Source organism: Hemitrygon akajei, chromosome 3 (assembly GCF_048418815.1).
Source record: "Hemitrygon akajei chromosome 3, sHemAka1.3, whole genome shotgun sequence".
Taxonomy (NCBI): domain Eukaryota; kingdom Metazoa; phylum Chordata; class Chondrichthyes; order Myliobatiformes; family Dasyatidae; genus Hemitrygon; species Hemitrygon akajei.
This window is the reverse complement of record NC_133126.1, coordinates 79,787,464-79,809,412: the sequence shown is the minus strand read 5'-3', so window position 1 is coordinate 79,809,412 and position 21,949 is coordinate 79,787,464. Positions and strand designations below refer to the sequence as shown.

At 41.8% G+C, this 21,949-nt stretch overlaps 1 protein-coding gene across 1 annotated transcript in view; it reads right to left on the bottom strand.

Annotated features, from left to right (window-relative positions):
• LOC140725143 (cysteine-rich motor neuron 1 protein-like) overlaps positions 1–17,213 on the bottom strand; it is a 221,512-nt gene extending 204,299 nt beyond the window's left edge. The window contains exon 1 of the mRNA XM_073040211.1: positions 16,585–17,213. Coding sequence (XP_072896312.1) covers positions 16,585–16,930 — 346 coding nt within the window. The 5' untranslated portion in view covers positions 16,931–17,213. The remainder of the gene's footprint in view (positions 1–16,584) is intronic.
• Between the last annotated feature and the right edge of the window lie 4,736 nt (positions 17,214–21,949).

The following is a 21,949-nucleotide window of genomic DNA, read 5'->3' as shown; positions in this document are numbered from 1 at the left end:
TTATTCGTACAAGCAAGTGTTTAACTGTGACGGAACTTCAATTTATTGGAAAAAGTTGCCGAGCACCCCAACCTCCGGTGACTCAGCCTAACACACCATCATCAGTGTGCTCGCTGTCTTCCCAATTCCGGTAACTGAAACTACACTGTACATACATTATTTCTACTTTATATAGGCTGTGCATTTTATGTGTTATTTGGTATGATTTGGCAGCTTCATAGCTTAAAGGTTACTGGAGAGACTGCTTCCGCTACGTAGTGAGATTTTCGCTACGCTAGACAGTGCTGCAATGATTGCAGAAAAGTATTTCTACTTTATATAGGCTGTGTAATTATCATGTCATTCCTGCTTTTACTATATGTTACTGTTATTTTAGGTTTTATGTGTTACTTGGCATGACTTTGTAGGTTATTTTTTGGGTCTGGGAATGCTCACAAATTTTTCCCATATAAATAAATGGTAATTACTTATTCAGATTATGACATTCCGGCTTACGAACCATTTCACAGGAACACTCTACCTTTGGATAGCAGGGGAAACCTGTATGCTCTTTCAGATTAGAAATGAGCATCATGTAATTAAAGCAATAAGGTTATGGATGTATTCTGATAAATCAGATCATTTTTGAAGATTATCATGCTTTTAATTCATTGCTAGCATAAATACACAACAACAACTTTAGTTTTGCAACAACTGGTCATGCTTCTTGGCTCCTAATCAAAATGCAACACCCCCACATATTGTAACAATAAACTTGGTCTAGACTGCTTAACTGGACATTACAGAACAATTTAGCAAACTGACATAGCTTGAGACATTTGACTTGATTACTTAAGATTCAACTGTACAGATGTTCATTATTATTGAAATCAATATTTTGCCCAAATCTTGAGTTACAATGATGACAAAAGAGGCTTATCATTAGTAAAATTATTGGCCTTTGCCATCATTATGCCTTGAAACCAACAGCACCTTGTTTAAGGCAGAAATCCCAGTGTTGCTGTCAGAGGTACAATGCTCTTTCACTGACTGCACTCTTTTGCCGCCTGCATCATACAATCAAGGCAAAGCAGCTGAATATTTAAGTGATGAAATATTTTGACTGAAAAAAATGCCCTCAGGATTAATTAGATCTCATGGAATAAAATGCAAGTTTTAATGGCATACCAAACTAGATTTCCTGCCCCTCTGGCACCACCAAAACATTACTTTTTGGAATGCACATTGCAATTCCCCTAACTACTTCAGAATATAATGATGTAATACAATTATTTTCAATTATTGCATTTTAAAAATACGTATTTGCCAATCATTATGTAATAAGATGAAATTCTAAAGCTATCAGATAGCTTGTTTCTCTACCCCCCCCCCCCCCCCCCCCCAATTCTCAGTCAAGGATTCTAATGAATTTGCTACTTAGCCAGCTTGATGGCACCACAAGTGCTGGAAGTTAGGGACCCTTTTGAATTAATGCCTGACAGGAATCAATGTTGAAGAGTTATGCGGGGGCTGGTTGCAATGTGATGAAGCAGGAAAGTACAGTAGAGGCAATGGACACTCCGTGGGCAACTTACTTTAAGGTTGATGATGAACATTTCCCCTTCAACACAAAGTCAAAGACCCGGTATTGACCAGCTTTGATATCAAAATGTTTGCTTTTCATTGGCACAAAGTCATAATAAAATCACCTCATACCTACTTTTCTGTCTGTCAATGAATTAATGTCTTGAAATTAATCCTTTGTTTTACTCAGCAACTAACAAAAGCATCCATTATTTAATTTTACCTTTTTAAATTTTAAAGTGGGGAAACAGAAAGTAATGTCTAACAAATAAAAGATCTCTTGATAAATTTACAAGGTAGGCACAAATCCATTCAAAACTGGACAGAGATTAAACTGCAATACTGGAGCGTAATTCAGACAAGGTACTGATGGTTAAAAGTTTAGAATGAATGAATTATTATTGCTTATTAACAAGTTTCCCCAGGTGCATAAATAGTTGAAGCAATATGTTTTGTAAGTACACGTTAGCAGGAAAAATGCAAAATCAAAGAGAAGCTGTTATAAAGACTACATTTCAGCATAGGATACTTCTGTATCAAGCTTCATTCCCTCGCTCCTTTGCATTAACTATCATTCCTTCAACCACTTTCATGCCTCCCCAAAGTCTTAGAGCATTTATATTAGAAGCACTGATGTATGAGGAAATAAAAAGTTTCTTGTTGTTCCAATTATTTCAAGTCATTCAGAAAATAGCTCATTCATTTTGTGGTGTTTCAAATGCACAATGAGACAGTCACTGACCCGTGCCACCCCCCCCCCCCAGCCCATAAGAAACAAAGAGAGAAATAAAGTGTCTTATTATAGTACAAATTCCTGAAAAAGAATATCCAAGGTAACAGAACTGTTATTTATCTACTTAAGTGATTAGATCTTAAACTTTGTCCTTTTTTTTGCAACATAGATAGAGCTCATCAATAAACAGAACATACTTTTCCAAAACTGATTTGTGAACTTTTTTTTACATTGGAAGCATTATACAATTCAAGCTGTGTTCTCTGTGTGTTTGGAAGAGGAATGGAGGAAAAGGGGAGTGGCTGATGGAAAGAGGCTAATGAAGAAATTCAGTATTTCTCTAGCATTGCCCCTTCCCTGTTAATACATTTGAGCTGCAATCAGCTGAAGGCCAGATCAGTGGCATTTAGATCTGGCAATCAGCTGTGACACAAGAGGTCCAGATACAATCTCCAAAAAGCCATATCACGTGTGAAGTGGCAGTTCTAGACCAAACTTGAATCACTGCAGGATGCTCGATAGCTGTGGCAGGGCTTGAATGCTATTGCCTCTTACAAAGTCAAATCAAACAACATAGGTGACAACAACAACAACTCGCTCCAACATGAGCTCAAAGTCTTTTATGCTTGTCTTGTCCGTCAAAATATGGAGGGACCTTCACAAACTCCCAAAGCCGCCCTGATGACCTTGCGATTTTAGTCTCTGAGGCTGACGTGAGAACATCATTCAGAAGGGTGAACCAACAGGAGAAGCAACACCTCATACACGTCTGGGTAGTCTCCAGCCCCTTGGCATGAATATTGAATTCTCTAACTTCCGGTAATTCTCTCCCCCTCCCTTCCCCCATCCCAGTTTCACTCTGCCTCCTCCTCCAGCTGCCTATCACCTCCCTCATGATTCTGCCTTCTTCTACTACCCTTAAATGCTTTCCCCTTACATTCCTTCTTCACCTTTCCTGCCCATCCTTTCTCCCACCCCTTGATCTTTCCTCTTACTGGTTTTTCACCTGGCCCCTACCAGCCTTCTCCTTCCCACCCTCCCCCTACCTTCTTTATAGGGCCCCTGCTCCTCCCTCTTCAGTCCAGATGAAGGGTCTTGGCCTGAAACATTGACTGTTCGTTTCCACGGATGCTGCCCGACCTGCTGAGTTCCTCCAGCATGTTGTACGTGTTGCAATATAAAAGTATCACAGCTATTGCAATAAATATTCCTGAAAATAGACTTACTTAATTATAATGAGTACACATAATATGCTAAGTGTAGAGCATGTACGTCAATGTGATCAGAAACCAGTGTACAAGTGTGTGTGGCTTTTATAGCCTTTCTAAAACCTGTCCTGGCATGCAGCATCCGCCCTGCCTAAACATGCCTGGACAAGATAAAACACTTTTCAGCTTACATTGTGGGCAACATTTTAATTGACTTGAATTATAAGTTGAAATAACAAATATAGACAATTTCAATAAAAAAGTGCCAGGTAGGGAAATTTCATGGCGATTTTCATGGTTCAGTAGCCCAAAATCTATAAGATACACACAAAAGTATCCAGGAAGCAAAATCTTTGTAGTCCAGTGTAGTATGTCTGAGCATGGCTGATCCCCACACTATTCAAACAACTACACCTGTTACAACAGACCTCACCCCTGCAACCACCCTCTCTCCTAGAACTCTGCTTTCCTTGTTCCTTCTCTCCATTCCAATACATGAAACGTACCGCAAGCCACAGGGGCTGAGGTCTTGCTCCTTGCATAACTTTGCTCATGAACAGCTTTCAAGTGCCTTTGATGAAGAAACAATTTTAAAAGGAATGAATTTATTTAATTCAGTATTTTTGGTAAAATAAACGAACAACTTACCGTAGTCATACGAGGTACTCCAGATGCTGGAAATCTAAAGCAATACACATAATGTGCTGGAGGAGCTCAGCAAATCAGGCAGCATCTATAGATGGGAATAAACAACTTACCTTTTCAACCAAAGTCAATGATCCCATTTAAATTCATCAAATCATTCAACATGCACCATTTGAGAGGGTGGATGGGTCTACAATTGCCTTGTTAGGTCAGGATATTTGGATTTCATTTCTGGACTCAATGCCAAGCAGCAGAACAAGAGGACAGATGCACCAACATCCAACCTCTGGCTCTTCGCTGACCCTGCACTATGACACAACCAGCAGCACAAAATGCAGAAGATGATAACCAAATGTATAGGTTCCAAGTAGGATCTAATAAATGGGCAAAGGTAGGCGGAGAAACAGATGAAGCCACATCTACCAAAGTTGGAAAAGTGAAAGAAGATTCAGAGATGATGAAGAGCAAGGCCATCAAAACTGATAAAAGCAAGGATAAATTTTGAAAGGAAAATGTAACTCCAGTGTTAATCAACCAGGAACCACTGTGGATTGGTGAACACAGGCATGGTGTGAGATCATGGCATGATGCAACTCGGATTACGAACAACACAAATTTTCACAAGCTCTAATTCACAATAATTTTTTTTTATTATTTAGACTGCCAGCCCAGCAAGCCAGTGATTTGTTTATTTTTATTTATTGAGTTACAGTGCAGAGCTGGCCCTTCCGACTTGACAAGCCCAACAATCCCCCAATTTAAACAATATACAATGACGAATCAACCTACCCATCAGTAGGTCTTTGCACTGGGGGAGGTAACTGCAGCACCCAGAGGAAACCCGTGTGGTCAAACTCCTTAAAGGCAGTGCCAGGAAATGAACCCGGGTCGCTGGTACTGTAAAGCGTTATGCTAACCACTATGCTACCATGCCACGAGCCTAATCACAGGACAACTTACAATGATCTATTAACCTACTAACTGGTACTTCTTTGAACCTGGAGGAAGCGCACACAATACACAGAGAGAACATACCAACTCCTTCCAGACCATGCTGGAATTAAACTCTGAAATGTCCCAAGCTTTAATAGTGTTGCACTAACCATTACGCTACCACACCCATATTCTGCTGTCCAACATGCTAAGTCACAAACTTAACTGTGCAGTTATAAATTCAAGTACAGTGGATTCTGGTTTATTGGGACACATCATGACCAATACATACTGGCTCAATAAGGCAGCTACCCTGATTAGCTGAAGTTTCACAGAAATAGTTAAAAAGGTACGTAAAAAAGGACAAACTGAGTAACAAATTATGTATTCAAATAAAATACAGAACAAATTAGAACACAATCAATACTACTACAGTAGTATAAAACTGTTAGTTCTAAAAAGTTATCAATGGAGGAATTCATCCAGAGTAGGCAATGAATAAGATCAAAGTAGACTCCTACAGCAGATAATGGATTGATTCACAATGCTATTGACAATTGCATCCTCCAAATCTTAATTTCAATTACAACCTTCAAGTTCTTCATAGTTCCTAACTTGTTGAATTCATGAAACCATTTCATTTTCATCCCCCACCATTTCTGGCACCGCCAAGCCTAAATGTTTGAAAACAGTTTGGAATCTTATTTCTCACCAACTATATCAGTGACAAAAATCACTGCTTTTTTGAACACAACCGCGCGCGACTGACGGCACTTAAAAGCCGTTCGCTCAAAGCGTGGTGTAATGTCTAATGGCCACACAAGTGTGTGCAATTGTTGCTAATCAGAAACTGTTCAGCAACAAGTCTCTTGCCCCAGTGAAACAGCATAGTATCTCAAACAGAATTGATTAGAGAGCTTAAAGGAAAAGAACCTTAGGGGCAAGTGATTATAATATGATCGAATTCACCCCGAAATCTGAGAAGAAATAGCTAAAGTCAGATGTGTCAGTAATTACACTGGAGTATAGAGGCACGAGAGTGGAGCTGGCCGGAATTGATTGAAAAAGAACACTGCTAGGGTTGACAGCAAAGCAGCAAAGGCTGGAATTTCTGGAAGCATTTCAGAAGGCTCAGGATATAAACATCTCAAAGAGGAAGAAGTATTCTAGAGGAAAGATGACATGGCCATGGCTAACAAGTCAAAGCCAACAAAAGCCAAAGAGAGGGCATATAATAAAGCAACAATTAGTGGGAAGTTCGAGGTTTGGAAAGCTTTTAAAAACTAACATAAGGCAAATAAAAAAAGTCATTAAGGTAAAGATGGAATAAGAAAGTAAGCTAGCCAATAACATTAAAGAGGATACCAAAAGTTTCTTCAAATACATGAAGTGTAAACGAGCAGCGAGAATGGATATTGCACCACTGGAAAACAATGCTGGAAAGGTAGTAATAGGGGACAACAAAATGGCAGACAAACTGAATAAGTTCTTTGCATCAGTCTTCACTACGGCAGACACTAGCAGTATGGAGGAAGTTCCAGGTGTCAGGGGGTCATTAAGTGTGTGAAGTTACCTTAGCTAGAGAGAAGGTTCCTGGGAAACTGAAAGGTATGAAGTACACAAGTCACCTAGATGAGATGATGTACATTCCAGTGTTCCAAAAGAGGTGAAGAGATTGTGGAGGCATTAGTAATGATCTTCAAAGTATTTCTAGATTCTGGAAATGGTCCCAGAAGACTGGAAAATTGCAAATGTCACTCCACTCCAAGAAGGGAGAGAAGTAGAAGAAAGGAAACTATAGGCCAGTTAATCTGACCTCAGTGGTTGGAAAGATGTTGGAGTCAATTATTAAGGATGAGGTCTCAGGGTACTTGGAGGCACATGATTAAATAGCCGTAGTCAACACGATTACCTCAATGGAAAATCTTGCCTGACAAATCTGTAGGAATTCTTTGAAGAAATAACAAGCAGGATGGACAAAGTAGAATTGGTTGATGATGCATACTTGGATTGTCAGAAACCTTTGACAAGGTGCCACACATGACGCTGCTTAACAAGCTATGAGCCCATGGTATTACTGGAAAGATTCTAGCATAGATAAAGCAGTAACTAATTGGCAGGAGGTAAAGAATGGGAATAAAGGGAGTCTTTCTGGTTGGCTGCCAGTAATCAATAAGTGGTGTTCCACATGGGTCTGTGTTGGGACCAATGCTTTTTACATTTTATGTGAATGATTTGGATGATGAAATTGATGGCTTTGTTGCAAAGTTTGCAGACGATATGAGGTTAGGTGGAGGGGCAGGTAGTTTTGAGGAAGTAGAGATGCTACAGAAGGACTTAGACAGATTAGGAGAATGGGCAAAAAAATGACAGATGGAATACAGTGTTGGGACTGTATGGTCATGCACTTGGTTAGAAGAATTAAAAGGTTGACTGCTGTTTAAGTTGAGAGAAAATACAAAAACTGTGGTACAGAGGGACTTGGCAGTCCTTGTGCAGGATTCCCTAAAGGTTAATTTACAGGTTGAGTCTGTGTGAGGAAGGCAAATGTGACATTAGCATTCATTTCAAGAGGAGTAGAATATAAAAGCAGGGATGTAATGTTGAGACTTTATGAAGCACTGGCGAGGCCTCACTTGGAGTTTTGGGCCCCTTATCTTAGAAAGGATGCACTGAAACTGGAGAGGGTTCAAAGGAGGTTCATGAAAGTGATTCCATGAATGAATGGCTTGTCATATGAAGAGCACTTGATGGCTCTGGGCCACTGGTGAAAGGTCTTGTTAGAATGGATGTGGAGAGGATGTTTCCTATAGTGGGAGAGTCTAGGACCAGAGAACGCAGCCTCAGAATAGAGGGGCTTCCTTTCAGAATTGATGGGGAGGAATTTCTTTAGCTGGAGAGTGGTGTATCTGTGGAATTCTTTGCCACAGGCAGTTGTGGAGGGTAAGTCTTTATATATATCTAAGGCAGAGGATGATAAATTCTTGATTGGTCAGGGCATGAAAGGATATAGGGATAAGGCCAGAGGTTGGGGTTGAGAAGAAAATCGGATCAGCCATGATGAGACAGTAGAGCAGACTCAGTGGACCAAATGGCCTAATTCTGCTCCTAATCTTAAGGCATTGTGTCTCAAATAAATGAAGGGAATCCCAGCAATTTTCTCATTTTGTTTTTGATCTTGAAGAATTCTCCCAAATAAGTGGCTGTCCCAATTTACTATGGTCCAATTAACCAGAATCCAATGAACTCCTTGGTATTGATGACAGAAAATTAAACCAGTACAATTCCAGCTTTAACAAGGACAAGAAATGCAGATTTTGGAAAAGAAATATTTATGTTACTGATGATTGTGTGATTGCTCGCTGACACTTTTAAGTATGTTAAATGTTTTGGCAGTTGAATTACTGAAAAAAAATTCTCGAAGTCACATTACAATGAAATCCAACTTAAGAAAGTGCCATAATGTATCACTATCCTACTTGTAGAAGGCTAGCAAGAATAAATTGGTAAATACTCATGGTTTATCATTGTCACTTGCACCGTAGTGAAAAACTTTTGTTATGCATGCAGTAACCGAAGGCTGTTATTGTTCCCAGGTATTCTATACCATGTAAAAATTGCTTTACTACTCCATTTATGTACAATGTCCTGTGTATGTTACTAAAAAGGGCTTCTTTGGTTTGTTACGAGTAGGAATGCTTCTTTGTCTGTTCAAAGTTTCTCTTGCCGTTGTTTCGCTTTAGAATGGCTGATATGGTAATTGTATTCATTTGTTAATCAATGGGGAATGTTATTGTGTTTTGTGAGGCTGGGAACTTGGGGGAGGGGTTGCGCGGGCTTGGGGTGTGAGGAGAGTCTGGAGGGAGACGCCGAGGAAGGAGGACGTGCGCTCGGACGACCACCGGGGAGTCCGAAGTGGGAGTTTCGGGAGGACAACCACCGAGGAGTCGAGTGGTTCGCTGGATGAGCTCCACCGATGTGCACTAAACTGACTGAACTTTGATAAGTTGGCACCTTTTGTTTTTTTCTTGTATATATATATATATATATTGTATTGCCTAATACTCTTTTAATTTTAGTAAACTCTTTAAAGTGTATTTCATAACGGTATTTGTTGTGGGTTTGATACTGTTGGCGGGCACGAGGCATAAACGCGATTCTCACAGCCCCTGCGTGTATGGGAGGTGGGTTGGTGAGTGGCTGGATCTCTTTTTCCCCTAGACATATACCAGCCTGTTGGGTAAGTGTTACATTTATATAAATCTATTTGGCTTTAACATCAACTCTACTTTTGCCGTACAGGTCATGTTCAAAATAAAATGCATGTGCCACATTAAATACCCTGCTGGTGGTGTAATGGCATCCAGACTGGACTTTAAGGCAAGAGGTTTCAGGTTCAAATCCAGCCGGCTCCTTGCACGCTTTCGATCCATGCTAGGTTAATGTGTTGAGTTTGCAAAACAGTCGAAAATGCTAAAGAAACGGCAAGGTTGCTGCCTGATGCACCACAAGGTGTGGAAAGGAACAACACACCACATTATGTAAATATACATCGTGATAAGCATGTGTTTTCTCATCAATCTTGCCACTTACCTGTGGGCTATGACAATACTTCTCTGACCACCAATACCACACTTTCATGCAATGGAAATTAAAAGATACTGCAATAAATTGTGGGATCACCATTCAACTCTGTAATTTTCCTCAGCCCTATGACAAAGCAGAATGGCAAAACATCTTAAAATGATGTGAATGGTCTCACATTCCTTTTCTTTCCACCCCTGACTACTGATGCCTTTAATAGCATGACTCCCTCCTGGGATACTGTTTCCATGGTATATATTCCTTTCCTTCTTCAACTGGTTGTATGTGAATGGCACTTGGCTGCTTGATGGGAGGTGGACTTACCATAGTTGAACTTATTTCCCATCTGATATTTTCATGCATATATTCTAGATCAGTACTCCAGTCTCAACTAGTCAAATCTACATGCCATCCCTGGATAACAAAACAGATTCCATTTTTGCAGACGTCCATAAATTGATTTTGTCGAAAATCACTCAATTTGGTAAACACACCTCCACAGCATTGTAACGAATGGCATAAAAATAACAGAAGACTGATAACAACAATCAGTAAAAGTGGAGGGAGAAAAGAAAATCTAGTTCTGTTGTTTGTAAAACTGAACATTTGTACGTAAATTAGGCCTTTGAATTCAGTAGCACTATGGGAGCTTGTTATTATGTAGAGAATGTAGACCTAACACTGATGAGAAAATAAACTGCAAAGGAGACAGGAAAAGTTTTCTAGTGTTTATAAACATATTGAAACATGTTTCATAGAAGGTGTAATGTCTGGAAATTACAGATTTTTTTGAAAGTTAACAAAAATATACCATTTAAATGCAAAGACATTGGTAAGCAATGATATATAATGGAATCTTAGTATTCTGGTATACAAAGTGCAGAAAATTAACGTGGTTAGTTAGCTATTGGGATGATAAATCATGAGATTTCTTTCTGTACAAGGTGGTTGGATAAATATTTGATTTGCATTCATACAGGGCCTTAGTAACATAGCAATTAGACTACACTCACAAAATGCTGGTGGAACACAGCAGGCCAGGCAGCATCTATAGGGAGCAGCGCTGTCGACGTTTCGGGCCAAGACCCTTCGTCAGGACTAACCGAAAGGAAAGATAGTAAGAGATTTGAAAGTAGTGGGGAGAGGGGGAAATGCGAAATGATAGGAGAAGACCGGAGGGGGTGGGATGAAGCTAAGAGCTGGAAAGGTGATTGGCGAAAGTGATACAGAGCTGGAGAAGGGAAAGGATCATGGGACGGGAGGCCTCAGGAGAAAGGTGTTCTTTTATATATTGGTGAGACCCGACGCAGACTGGGAGACCGTTTCGCTGAACACCTACGCTCGGTCCGCCAGAAAAAGCAGGATCTCCCAGTCGCCACACATTTTAATTCCACGTCCCATTCCCATTCTGATATGTCTATCCATGGCCTCCTCTATTGTCAAAATGAATCCAAACTCAGGTTGGAGGAACAACACCTTATATACCGGCTGGGTAGCCTCCAACTTGATGGCATGAACATTTGACTTCTCTAACTTCCGTTAATGCCCCTCCTCCCCTTCTTACCCCATTCCTGACATATTTAGTTGTTTGCCTGTTCTCCATCTCCCTCTGGTGCTCCCCCCCTTTCTTTCTCCTGAGGCCTCCCGTCTCCAGGAGATCCTTTCCCTTCTCCAGCTCTGTATCACTTTCGCCAATCACCTTTCCAGCTCTTAGCTTCATCCCACCCCCTCCGGTCTTCTCCTATCATTTTGCATTTCCCCCTCTCCCCACTACTTTCAAATCTCTTACTATCTTCCCTTTCAGTTAGTCCTGACGAAGGGTCTCAGCCCGAAACGTTGACAGCGCTTCTCCCTATAGATGCTGCCTGGCCTGCTGTGTTCCACCAGCATTTTGTGTGTGTTGTTTGAATTTCCAGCATCTGCAGATTTCCTTGAATTAGACTACACTGTAGAGTTTTGGTTTACGAAAGGGCAGAAGCTGGCCTTGGGGATAATACCACACAGATACAACAAATGACATGCAGGATATGGGAATTGTCCTTTGGAAAACAAATAATGTAAATGGACTAATACTCAGTTGAATTTGGAGGAATGATTGGTAATTACATTGATAAATACAATTCTCTGAGCATGAATAACAGATATTAAGAGATAGTTTTCTCCAACAGGAGACCTTGCATTGCAAGATCATTGTATCTGGATAAGGGAGGAGTCATTAAGAATGAGATAAAAATAATTTTTCACTACAGTCAAGCATGATACAGTACAGAAACAGGCCCTTCATGCTGCACATTTGTATAGACCATGGGTGATCCATTTACACTAATCCTACATTATTCCTTTTAAAAAAAAATTTTCTCCTTATGTTCTCATCAACACCAGCCCCATTCTTCACCAGCAACTCCCACCAGCCCTCTCCCCCCAAAGTATTCTAATGGTCACACTAGGGGAAGTCTATAAGAGTTAATTAACCTACCAATCTACATAGTTTTGAGCAGTTAAAGGAAACTGAAGTACATCACATACAGACAATATGCATTCTCCAGACAAACAGAGTCCAGGGCAGCTGCTCTACTGGCAGTGTTAGTGTGCCTTCCAAGAGAAGAATGCAAATTCTCAGGCAATATGTATATTAGGGATTCTTGAGAGACATAATTGTATAGCAAAATGATATAGCATTACCTAATAATCATACTGAATGGCAGAGAAAACTCAAATAATCAGAAACCATCACAAATGAGGTGCCAGAAGGATGAGTACTTCTTATGTTTTATGTATGAATTGAGAATTTCATAATATAAGCAGAAGACCAGAGACAAGGAAGTGGGCGTTTGGATTTCAGTTAATTGTTTTAACAAAAACCATTAAAACTGTAGTCAGTCTTAATGAACTCAAACAGATCTTCTACTCCATCTGCCATCACGTAACATTTCACATTTATTCTGGACATCCCCCAACCTCGAGACTTATTGGAGCTACCAGAATTTAAAAAAAAATCTTTTGTGATGCTGTGTTAATCACATCAAATCTTTAGCTTTTCCTTTTTAATTGTACTAAAAAAAGAAAATTACATGGCCATGGGGAAATGGTAAGTGGGGTTAAATGGATATTTTCTGAAAAAGATGCAGGCTGTGCTATACATTCCACTCTGTTTAAGTAATCCAGTTTAGTCATTCAATCTATTATGTACCTTCAGAGAAGTACATATCCCACAATTACTATTAGAGGATACTCCCTACTCTCTATTGTCATCTCAAAGTCTAGTCTAGACAGGGATATTGGCTTTTTCTTTCATCCATTTTCTGTTATTCTCTGCAGCTTAAGCTCAAAAACATTTAAACTCAGAAACAAATAAATTAAGGTTGCAATAAGAAAGGTCATCGCCAGGTGGGTCAAATCACGAACACTGGGAATCAATCCTTCAGAAGAGCATGCAATAATAAAAAATACCTCTGAACACAGAAACCATTTGAACCTGACAGCTGGAAAGATTGACTTACTGTAAAAAGGTGAGTAAAATCCATCAAGGGATGATGGGGGTGAACTGAAGAATGTCTAGCTTCAGGGGGAATTGTTATGTTATATGAACATGCTTCTGCAAAACTTCTACTGGCATATGCATCAAAGAATGCATAGCTTGATCTCTGCTTGCATTTCAATTGTGATTTACAACCCAATTAGAGAAGGTAACTTTGTTGACCAGTGCAATACATTTGTTAATTTTATCACTGTAAATCTAACTGCAACTACAAGGCCATGTATTCCTATAGAGTTTTTTCATGACCTCAAGACATCCAGAATCACTTTACAGTTAATACGATATATTTGAAATTAAAAAATTGCTGGCAATACTCAGCAGGTCAGAGAGCATCTGTGGAGAGAAAATTAGGATTAGCACTTCAGGGCTAATTCATGAGGGAGTGCGCTTGTTTCCCTCAACCCTACAACAGAAGTGACATTGAGGGAAAAATTCTTTCCTGTCTGAGCCTCTCTTCAACACAGGATTAACCAGGCAGAAATAATTGGAAATTCTCAGCAGACCAGGCAGCAACTGTAGATGGAGAAACAGGATCCCTCATGAATTAGCCCTGAAGTGCTAATCCTAATTTTCTCTTCACAGATGCTCTCTGACCTGCTGAGTATTGCCAGCAATTTTTTATTTCAAATATATCGTATTAACTCTAAACAACTTCAGGGCCTTTCATTAGAACTACAAAATGCTCAGTGTCTTGTTTTAATTTGCAGAGAAAGTGAGGGATGGAGAGCACAAAGCAAATGTAAGAATGAAGATCAGCAGACTGAATAACACAAGTATTGGTGGTGCTGGCTGTGAGAGAGTGGTGAAGGATTGCTGAATCACAATTGATCTCTCTGGAAGAGATCTATAAACATTTAAATAGATGGAAAAGGTTGTGAATGGGGGAGGGAAGCAAAAGAAAATGGTGCTGAATCTGGGATACAAAACACCACAGTTCCTAAAAATCCAAAATAAATTAAAACTCTGGTACTACTGACCAAGTTAGGCAACATTTGTGGAGCTCCCCCCCCCCCCCCCCCCCCCCGATTGGTTACAGGCCTGAAATATCAATCCTGTTTCTCCATCTACAGTTGCTGCCTGGTCTGCTGAGAATTTCCAATTATTTCTGCCTGGTTAATCCTGTGTTGAAGAGAGGCTCAGAAAGGAAATAATTTTTCCCCCAATGTCACTTCTGTTGTAGGGTTGAGGGAAACAAGAGCACTCCCTCATGATCCACAAGTTTAGGGTACTTTGGCGTGAGGGTTACTTCCATTCCATTCAGAACCTCCTCAATACTGAAATATTTATCTTAAACCAACATACTGTAACATGAAGAATTTGCTGCCATGTGATAGTGACAGTGTACAGCAAGATGACAAGATGACAAAGATGTTATCTAAATGTCTAGGTTGAAAGAGAGCCATCATGGTACAAAAAGGATGGCATTTTCTCATTTCATCACTAAACTGCATCAAGTAATTAATTTTCTATTTTGTGTAAGCACACCACAGATTAAAAATATTAAGTCCTGTTATTTAAACTACAACCATCTTTTAGCTATGTGATAAATTATTATGTACCTCAGACATTAAAAATTATATGTGAACTTTAAAACTTTGTCATTTTCCCTTTTTATCTTTCCAATCACATTTTCTCACACTTCTCTACTATTCCACTTCTAAATGATCTGGCACAAAAGATCTGGTCAAACAAATTATGAAGTTTATTTTGCTTTTACAGCAAATTATAGTCCAAATATTCAGAATCCCATCATGAATTGTTCCCAGATAGAACAATAAACTCCACCTGTTCTTGAAGCAAGCAGTTTGGATTTATGTTCCCAAGAACAACTGCAACTCAAATGAAGTGGTGAGATATCATCATCTTGATTTCAAAGAGAAAAGGAATATACTGTCAAATCATTCTCCATAAAATCTATGACAAAAGAAATTTTGATCTAGTGCCAACATTTTTTTAAAAAATCATTATTATACAGTTACCAATACACAGATTGCATCACAGCCCTAGCTCCATCTCTATAAGCACCTTTGCAAAACTGGCCAGCTTTAGAAATTGAGCATTCTTATCTCATGAAAAATGCAATATTTTCACTTCACTTTTGTCTCCAAAGTTTTTGCTTCAGAAGTTAACATTGCAAATTTAACAACTGAAAATTTACTCCTTACATTTTTGTAGTGTGTATAGAACAGGAATTAGGCTTACAAGCAGAATGCTACATCAGTGAGAGCTCTCTCACTAAAATACGTGGTGTTCCCCCCCCCCCCCCCCCGATTGCTGCCTTGGTTCAATTCACACATGGTGTGAAAACAGTTTAACTAGCTGCCATACAACAGGAATATTGGGGATCTTTAAGGGTTATCGTGCAGTTTTCTTTGCACCCTTCTAGGAGCAGGCTTTCGAGACCAAATTTCTACCTTACTGTTCTGTAGTTATTTTAATTAAAATGCGACAATTGCAACGGTTGTCTCAAAAGGAGGCAGCGAATGATCCCCAGAACTTCACCAAGAGGCATACGAAAGAAGCAGCTGTCAGCAACCCTGATCAGAAATCTTAGCGGGTATAATGTTGAAGGCAACTTATAGCTACAAACAAAAATTACGTTGAAAGTGACTCTGCAAACACAAATTCGAGAAGCAGCGGAAACCCGGGGTATTTATCTTGGCTAACGTTAACGAGGACACCGTGAACAGACCACATTGCGACTAAACAGGTGTGGTGTACAAGTTTTTCTTTCTGTTGATTTAACATGCTTCAATTCTGCCACACCTTTCACTAATACGTTAAAAGTGTAGTTCTCAGCATCATCCATTCGTGATTGACTCTTTAAAAAAATTTACTACTTTCACCTTATGTATTAAATACACTTTTGAAGCTAAGCCTGGAGACATCCCAAACACGAGAAAATCCGCAGATGCTGAAAATCCAAGGCAACACACGCAACCTGCTGAATTCTGAGAGACATCGGGATGGTTTTTAAGATTTCAGCAGGCCAGACAGCATCTATGCAAAAGAGTGAACAGTCGATGTTTCGGCCAAGACCCAGGGTCTCCGCCCAAAACGTCAAGTATACTCTTTTCCGTAGATGCTGCCTGGTTTGGTGACTTCCTCCAGCATTTTCTGTGTTACTTTGATTTCCAGTATCTGCACAATTTCTTGTGTTTGGTTTTTAAGATTTGCTTTGCTTTTGATAGGTTGTGCCGTTTGGTGGCGTTATCCGCCCAACAACGTTCTCTCTCAGGTGAGTAAACTTGACAGCCAGGTAATTTAAATCTGCTTTACCGTAGTACTTTAAAACAATCATGTTCAAAATGACACTGCATGATCGTGCCCATTTAAAATAAGCAGATTACATTTTTAAAAGTGCGATAGGAAATGCTCACCTTTGCAGACTCCTATCAGCGGTCCTCGGTCTATTCCGGAGCTGCTGTCACCGTCCTCCCCTTCCTCAATGCTGGACAGGCTTTCATTCACACACCACAGACCCGTGTCACATTTGCCCAGCTTGGCGTCCAGCTCGCCACACGTGTCCCCCTTCTGCCGGGCACACACCAGGCAGCAGCCGCAGGCATCCAGCACCTTCGTGCCCGGACAAGTTCGCGGCTCCTCACACTGCTGCCGGCTGCACGGCTGGCAGTCGCGTGTCCGTTCGCTCACGACTCCCCAGCAGCCAGACCACAGCAAGCAGACCGCCAGCAGCCCCGCGCCGTCACGCCGCACCCTCCGCATGACAACTCCCGAGAACGGCAGGATTTACAACAAACTTCTGAAGGATGCCTTGAGCTCCAAGAGACTTCGCGTTGCAACTTAAAAATTCAATTGTCCTTGCTGCTGCCACGCCGATTGAACTCAGAATGTTTTCTGTGATAACAGAGTTTTCACGAGTTCCCCCTCTACCTCTTTACTTCAGAGCTCCAGTCCTTATTGTTAAAGTGCTTAACCAAGCCCAGCTCAGGCAGTTGTGCGTGAGTGAGGCAGAGTGCAAATGCACTCGGGTTCCTGGTGCCGAGTGTCTAACCCGCCGCGCGCTCCGCTCTGATTGAGCCTCGGCCCGTGACGCGCGCTTGATTGACAACCCCCGCCCGTCCCCGCTCGCAGCTCACGTCTGGCGGGCACCCAGCCAGCTGGAGGTCGCGCTTGGTGGCGACCCGCAATTAAACTGCACGCCGTTATCAGCGAGGGGTTGCAGCCCCAGCAGCAACAGGAAGAAAAATATTTGCAGTTTAGGTTGTCCCTGCAGCGTTTCGCCACGTTTTGACCACGGTTTCACTCAACATCTACACTGAGACAGGATAAAGGATTGGAAAATAAGCGAGGAAAATGATTAAAACCAATTTGCGATAGAAATGTAAGACATTTGCACATAATCCTCACGGGTATTGCTTAAATCGTGTCTTGCTCTCATTTGGTTAATTTCACTATTTTTGTCTCCGAGCACTGTTGATCCCATTGTATTCCAGCCTGGCATTGTCACTCTGGCCGGTCTCCTCATGTTGACCAGGAACAGCGAGCTGTTTCTTAGTTTACAGCGAAGGGGGTGTTATCAGAAGAATGGAAGGGAGATTCGGCCGATTCTGGGGCAGCACGCAATCTGCTGAAGGAGCTCAGCGGGTCGAGCACCACGGGTGGGGGTGGGGGAAGGAAATGTAGCGCTGCGTCAGATTCTAGCAGCGCAGCCACAAAGTAAAATTATCAAAGTATCTATATGCCACCATGTAAAACCCCGAGATTCGTTTTCTTGCGGGCATACCAGGTAAATTCAAGGACGTTAATAGAAGGAATGAAAGACAACGCCCAGCAGGGTGGATAAACAAGCAATGTGGCAAAAGACAACAAACTGTGCGGATGCAAAATATAATAATAATAATAATACTAAATACACTAGAATAGTCCGAAAGTTCCTAGCAATTGAGAAGTGCTAGGCTAAATCTTAGGTTTTACCAGCTTGAGCCGAGGAAAAATGAATTAGTATAATAATAATAATAATAATAATAACAATAATAAATGAACGAATGAATGAATAAACAATAACTGTTGAGAACAATGGATGAAAAGCCCTTGGAAGTGGTTGTAGGAACAGTTCAGAGACAGGACAAGTGAAGTTGAAAAAAGCGGTTCCAGAGACGGATGGTTGAGGAATAATAACTGGTCCTGAACCTGCTGGTGTGAGTCCTGAGCTTCCTAATGACGTCATCGGCATAACCTGGGTGGTGTGGTCCCTAATGAAGGGTGCTGCTTACCTGCGACGGTGCTCCTTGCAGATGTGCTCAGTAGTGGGGAGGGCTTTATCTGAAATGTTCCGGGCTGTATCCGCTACTTTCTGTAGGCATTTCTGTTTGCTGATGATGCAACCTTTGTTGGCATAATTTCAGATGGTGACGAGAGGGCATACGGGAGTGAGATATACCAGTTAGTGGAGTGGTGTCGCAGCAACAACCTTGCACTTAATGTCAGAAGCACCAAACAGGAAGGGTAAGATGAGGGAACACAAACCAATCCTCACAGAGGGAACGGAAGTGGAGATGGTGAGCAATTTCAAGTTCCTGGGTGAGAACACCTCTGAGGATCTAACCTGGACGCAACGTATGGATAAGCGGCTGTATTCCCCTAGGAGCTTGAGGAGATTTGGTTTGTCAACTAAAACACTTGCAAACTTCCACAAATGTACCGTGGAGAGCATTCCGACTGGCTGCAGTACTATCTGGTATGGGGTGGGGGGGGGGGGGGGGGTTACTGCGCAAGATCGAAATAAGGTGCCGGAACTTGCAAAATTGGTTAGCTCTATGATGGGTACCAGCTTCCGTGGTATCCCAGACATCTTCAAGGAGTGGTGCCTTAGGAAGGCCACGTCCATCATTAAAAATCCCCAGCACCCAGGCCATGCCCTCTTCAGTTTGTTACAGTTGGAAGGAGGTACAGAAGCCTGAAGGCACACACTCTGCGATTCAGGAACAGCTTCTTCCCCTCTGCCATCTGGTTTCTAAATGGACATTTGGATATTGAACCCATGAACACTACCTCACTACTTTTTTATCTCTGTTATTTTGCAGTACTTATTTTAACTTAACTATTTAGTAGACATATATTTAATGTAACTCAGATGTTTTCTCTATGCGTATTTATCACGTGTTTCATTGTATGGCTGCCGTAAAGTTAACGAATTTCACAACATATGCCGGCGGTTGTAAACCTGATTCTGCTTTTGATTTCAGTGCATTGGTGTTTCCATATCAGCCCACGTTGTGACCAGTCTATATACTCTCCACAACACATCCATAGAAATTTGTCAAAGTTTTAGATGACATGCCAAATCTTTGCAAACTCTGAGTAGAGGCGCTGCCCTTCTTGTAATTGCACTTAACCGCGCTGCACCCAGGACAGATAGACTGAAATGATGACACTTTAAATCATTTTTTAAGAAATGATTTAAAGTTGCTGACCCTCTTCTCTGATCCCCCGATGAGGACTGGCTCATGGACCAGCAGTTTTCTTGGTCTCGCTGACATTGAGTATGAGGTTGTTGTGGCACCACTCAGCCAGATTTTCAATCTCCCTCCTATATGCTGATTCGTCACTGCCTTCGAATCGGCCTACGACAGTGTTGTCAGCAGACTTGAACATGGCAACGGAACTGTGCTTAGCCACACAGTCATAAGTGTAAAGCGAGCAGAGCAGGGGCCTAGGCACCCTGAAGCTTATTGATTAGTTGTTTGGGGTGTTTGTGTATTGAATGTCGAGCTGTAGTCGATAAAGAGAACCCTGATGTATTTTTTGCTGCACGGATGTTCCAGCCTTGAGTGAAGAGTCAATGAAATGGCATCTGGGGCCCTGTTGTGCCTGTAGGCAAAAAGCCGAATGAACTCAACAGGTCGGGCAGCATCTATGAGAATGAATATTCGACGATTCGGGCCGAGACCCTTCTTCAGGACACTCCAAGTCGCTTCTCGGGCAGGAATTGACGTGTTTCATCACCAGCCTTCAAAACACTTCATGACGGTGGACGTAAGTGCTTTTGGACAATAATCATTGAGGCAGGTTACCACGTTCTGCTCAGAGACCTGGTATGATTGAGGCCTGCTTGAAGCAAGGGTTGCCTCAGACTGCCAAAGCGAGAGGTTAAAGATATTGGTTAACACAACAGCCAGTTGATCAGGTCTCTAGTACTTGACCAGATACCTCATCTGGGCCAGTTGCTTTCCGTGGGTTCACCCTCCTGAAAGATGTTCTACGTCGACCTCAGACACACAATCAGAGTTGTGGGAGAGGGGTTGTGGGAGTTCGCGAAGGTAACTCCATACTTTGACGGTTAAAGCGAGCATAGAAGGCATTGAGCTAATCTGGAACCGAACCCCAGCTGTCACCGAAAGTCGCTTTCTTTCACTTGTCTCTTGTGCCCTATCGCAATTGTTAGAAGAACATAAACAGGTGTAGGCCTGTGGCCGGTCGTGCCTGCTCCCCATTCAAACAAGATCAGGGCAGATCTGGCCGCGGACTCAGCTCTACATACCTGCCTTCTCCCCAGAACCCTTAATTCCCATGCTAAGCAAAAATCTAACTAGTTATGTATTTAATGAGAACACCTCTACAGCTTCCCTGCGCAGAGACTTCTATAAATTCACTACTCTCTGGGAAAAACGTTTCTCCTCCCCCTCATCTTCGTCCTAAATCTATTCCCCCGAATCTTTGGTTCTATCCCATAGTTCTAGTTGGCACAGTAATTGCCTGGGAAGATATTGCGAACTCGTTGCAAACTTCCGTGAACCGGGCGACGTGCCGACGAAGCTGGGAAATGTTTGAGGTCCACCCTGTTGCAGGTCCCCTCCCGCCTCTCTGCTGTCTGGTGCAATAATATTAGTCTGGATCACATTCCTGAGGCGTTTCGACATGGCTAACAGATCGGTGAACCTTAATGAACTGGTTCGATGAGAATTCCTTTTATTTGCATGCAGTTAAGGACGGTGGGGTCAAGGCGCAGGCCCAGAAAGGAACTGCGACCGAGAGAAGCTCCGTTCTTAAAGTTTTATTTTACTGTGTAGCCCGGGACTCTTGATTGGAGTGACGGAGAGCGCTTGATTGGGGAAAGACAGTCGCTCGAATCTTTACCGGACTATTGTTCTCTGATTATAAAACAACCTATTCGTATGGTCAAGTATTTCCCAAAGTGCAGACCAATGCGTAATAGTCAACATGATTTACATCAGTATACACTGCAAATATGTAATCTGACCACTGGAGTTATCGGCGTGGAATTTACACCTTCTCTCTGTGATCGTGTGCCCAGCCCGCATGATAACCCAAAGACGTGCGCACCTGCTTCTGTAAATAACCGTACTATGCTCTGTCGGCAGAAGTATCAGATCGGGGAGGAGTTGATAAGCAAGTGTGGGGGAACAATCGATGGCATAACTCTGAGAGCCAGCATAGACTTCGTGGACCGAGTGACCTTGGCCTACAGGAATATAATAGACATCATTTTTATTTTTGTTCGAGACGCTAGGAATCTGGAGCATCAAACATGAAACTGGATGAACTCAGCGGGTCGGGCAGTGCCTGTGTCGGGAGATGCACAGTCGAAGTCCCTTCCTCCGGACTGTCCAGATGAAAGGTCGAGACCAGAAACATCGATTGTCCGTTCACCTACACACCTGTTTTTTGTTTGGTGGTTCCAGTGGCCCGAGAAACAACCCGAGGTTGAATTGGTTGGGACTATCCCCTGGAGCGTGGAAGAAGGAGGGGAGATTTGATAGA